At 45.4% G+C, this 2,443-nt stretch overlaps 1 protein-coding gene across 1 annotated transcript in view; it reads right to left on the bottom strand.

Annotated features, from left to right (window-relative positions):
* NXF5 (nuclear RNA export factor 5) overlaps positions 1–946 on the bottom strand; it is a 7,393-nt gene extending 6,447 nt beyond the window's left edge. Inside the window, 2 exon segments of the mRNA XM_011954572.1 lie at positions 373–544; positions 771–946. Of these exon segments, the coding sequence (XP_011809962.1) occupies positions 373–544; positions 771–805 (207 nt within the window). The 5' untranslated portion in view covers positions 806–946.
* Between the last annotated feature and the right edge of the window lie 1,497 nt (positions 947–2,443).

Below are 2,443 nucleotides of genomic sequence, written 5' to 3'. Positions count from 1 at the left end.
TTTCTCTCTCTCTCTTTCTCTCTTTCTTTCTTTTTTTCTTTCCTTTCTTTCGACAGAGTGTTGCTCTGTTGCCCAGGCTGGAGTGCAGTGGTGTGATCCCAGCTCACTACAACCTCCACCTCCCAGGTTCAAGTGATTCTCCTGCCTCAGCCTCCCGAGTAGTTGAATTTACAGGTGACTGCTGCCATGCACGGCTAGTTAGTGTAGTTTTAGCAGAGATGGGGTTTCACCACGTTGCTCAGATTGGTCTCAAATTTCTAATCTCAAGTGATCTGCCTGCCTCGGCCTCCTAAAGTGTTGGGATTACAGGTGTGAGCCACCACGCCTGGCCCAGAATATTCTACCTAATGCAGACCTCACCGAGATACTTACTGTGACCTTGAACCAGTTCCTCATGTTTCATCTTGTGTGTTCTGCCTCGTTGTTTTTCTCTGGAGGTTTTCTATTTCTCCACATGGTAATATGGATTTGATCTTCACTATGCCATTTCACTAGCTTCCTGTTCCTTCTCCTTATAGAAGTTACAGCACTTCTATAAGGAGTGCTGTGGGGAAAGGGAGAGAAGGTGGGTATTCATTAAAGTTAAGAAAGTCTTCTATACATGCTCCCCTCACTGACACCAGGGCTATAATTGGAATTGCTCAGTCATTATTCCACTTCCAGCATTCTTCAATTCTCTAATGAGAGAAGAAAAGGAAGACCACAGAGAATGAAAGGGTTGCACAGTCCCGGGGGCTGCTACGTGCAAACCAGGCTGCCTTGTCACTTACTGTCTTAGTTGGTGGTCCCTGTGGACATCCCTCATCTCCACGCTTCCATCACTCTCCTAGCAGTGTGAAGGCAGAAGTTCATACCCACCATCTTCATAATGACAGTTCTTCTTGTCAAAATTACCCTGGAAATGATTCCCGCCTTTCTTCCTTCCTTGAAAAGTGCTACCACACGTATGGCATTCTGCAATTGGGAACAAAAAGACAAATTTGAAGACACATCCATGGTCCACTTACCATGTCTCATGTCATGGACTAACTCCACAATAGGACAAGCAAAGTGCCAACCTGCCCCAAGAGACTGATCACACAAGCCCCAGAAAACAAACTCCTCCGCCTGTCCAGATACAAGAGCCTTATCTCACAGGTGGCACAATCAGGGGAGAAATCCTGGAAGAGGAAGCAACTGTGTTGAACCTCTTAAAAAATGGAGCAGGAATTATAAAGAACAGAGGTGCGTGCGTCCATGGGTTAGACTAGACACCAGCTACACAGCTGGAAAGGGTCCTAATCTCGCCTTCTCTCAGGCTTCTCTAATCAAACAACAGCACCACACCTGGGAGACAACCTCTCTCACACCTCTGAAATCACACCTCCAGTCCCCAAATGCATTCTGTGAACAGTCAGCAAGCTGTACTTCTTTGCCGGTGTAGTACAAGCTTAAATGAAAGGTGGTACTGATGTAACAGCTTCCCAAGCTGCCCCATTGCCTCCAGCCTTGCCCTCAACAATACTCAGTTTGAAATATCCAGATCAAGCTTTCTTTTTGCCTAGCCCGAAATGCTTTCAGCCCAAGAGACAACTCTTCCTAAGCAAGTGACAGAATGACTAGAAAGAAAGAAAATTGGCAAGGATGTTAAAAACCAGTACAGTGACAGGATCTAAATGACCTAAATGAAACACTGTACCCAACAACGAAAGCAGGGCATGTGTTTTTTTTTTTTTTTTCCCCCGCTCTACTGTCTTGCAGCATTCACGAAGGTAGACCATCTCTTGGACCATCAAGCAGACCTCAGCCAATTTCAAAATGCACATGTTGTCTCACCCTTATGAATAAAATTTCAGTCACTGCTGACCTCTCTGCAGTGTACTAATTATGGCCAGACCTCAGATGAACTTCTGTTGGGGGGGTGGTCATTGCTTTCACTATGTGTGACCCACTGTCAGGACAATCCTGCTACTCTCGAGTGTTGGGACTTTCCCTGTGTGCCATTAGAAGTGAAATTAAATGTAGGCAGAGCATGTGACCTAGACATTCCTGATGCTCGGTCCCCACAACTTGGAAGTGGGCCTGGAGTGCTCTCTTTCTCTCACACTCTACATCCAACCGATAGGAAGGGATGTATCTTCTCTTGTCTCTACCTTTAAAATATATCCAGAGTCTGGCAACTTCTCACCCCTTCCGTTGCTACCTACCCTGGCCAGGTCACCAACATCTATCTCCTGGATTATGTTGCTTTCCAACTTGTCCTTCTGCTTTTGCCCTTGGCTCCCTTACCATCTATTTTCAACACAGCAGTCAGAGGGATTTTTTTTATTTTTATTTTTATACTTTAAGTTCTAGGGTACATGTGAATAGCGTGCAGGTTTGTTACATATGTATACTTGTGCCATGTTGGTGTGCTGCACCCATCAACTCGTCAGCACCCATCAATTCATCATTTATATCAGGT

Source organism: Colobus angolensis, unplaced genomic scaffold (genome assembly GCF_000951035.1).
Source record: "Colobus angolensis palliatus isolate OR3802 unplaced genomic scaffold, Cang.pa_1.0 Scaffold385, whole genome shotgun sequence".
Classification (NCBI taxonomy): domain Eukaryota; kingdom Metazoa; phylum Chordata; class Mammalia; order Primates; family Cercopithecidae; genus Colobus; species Colobus angolensis.
Note: the sequence above shows the minus strand (reverse complement) of the source record. Positions and strands in the feature narration are given on the sequence as shown.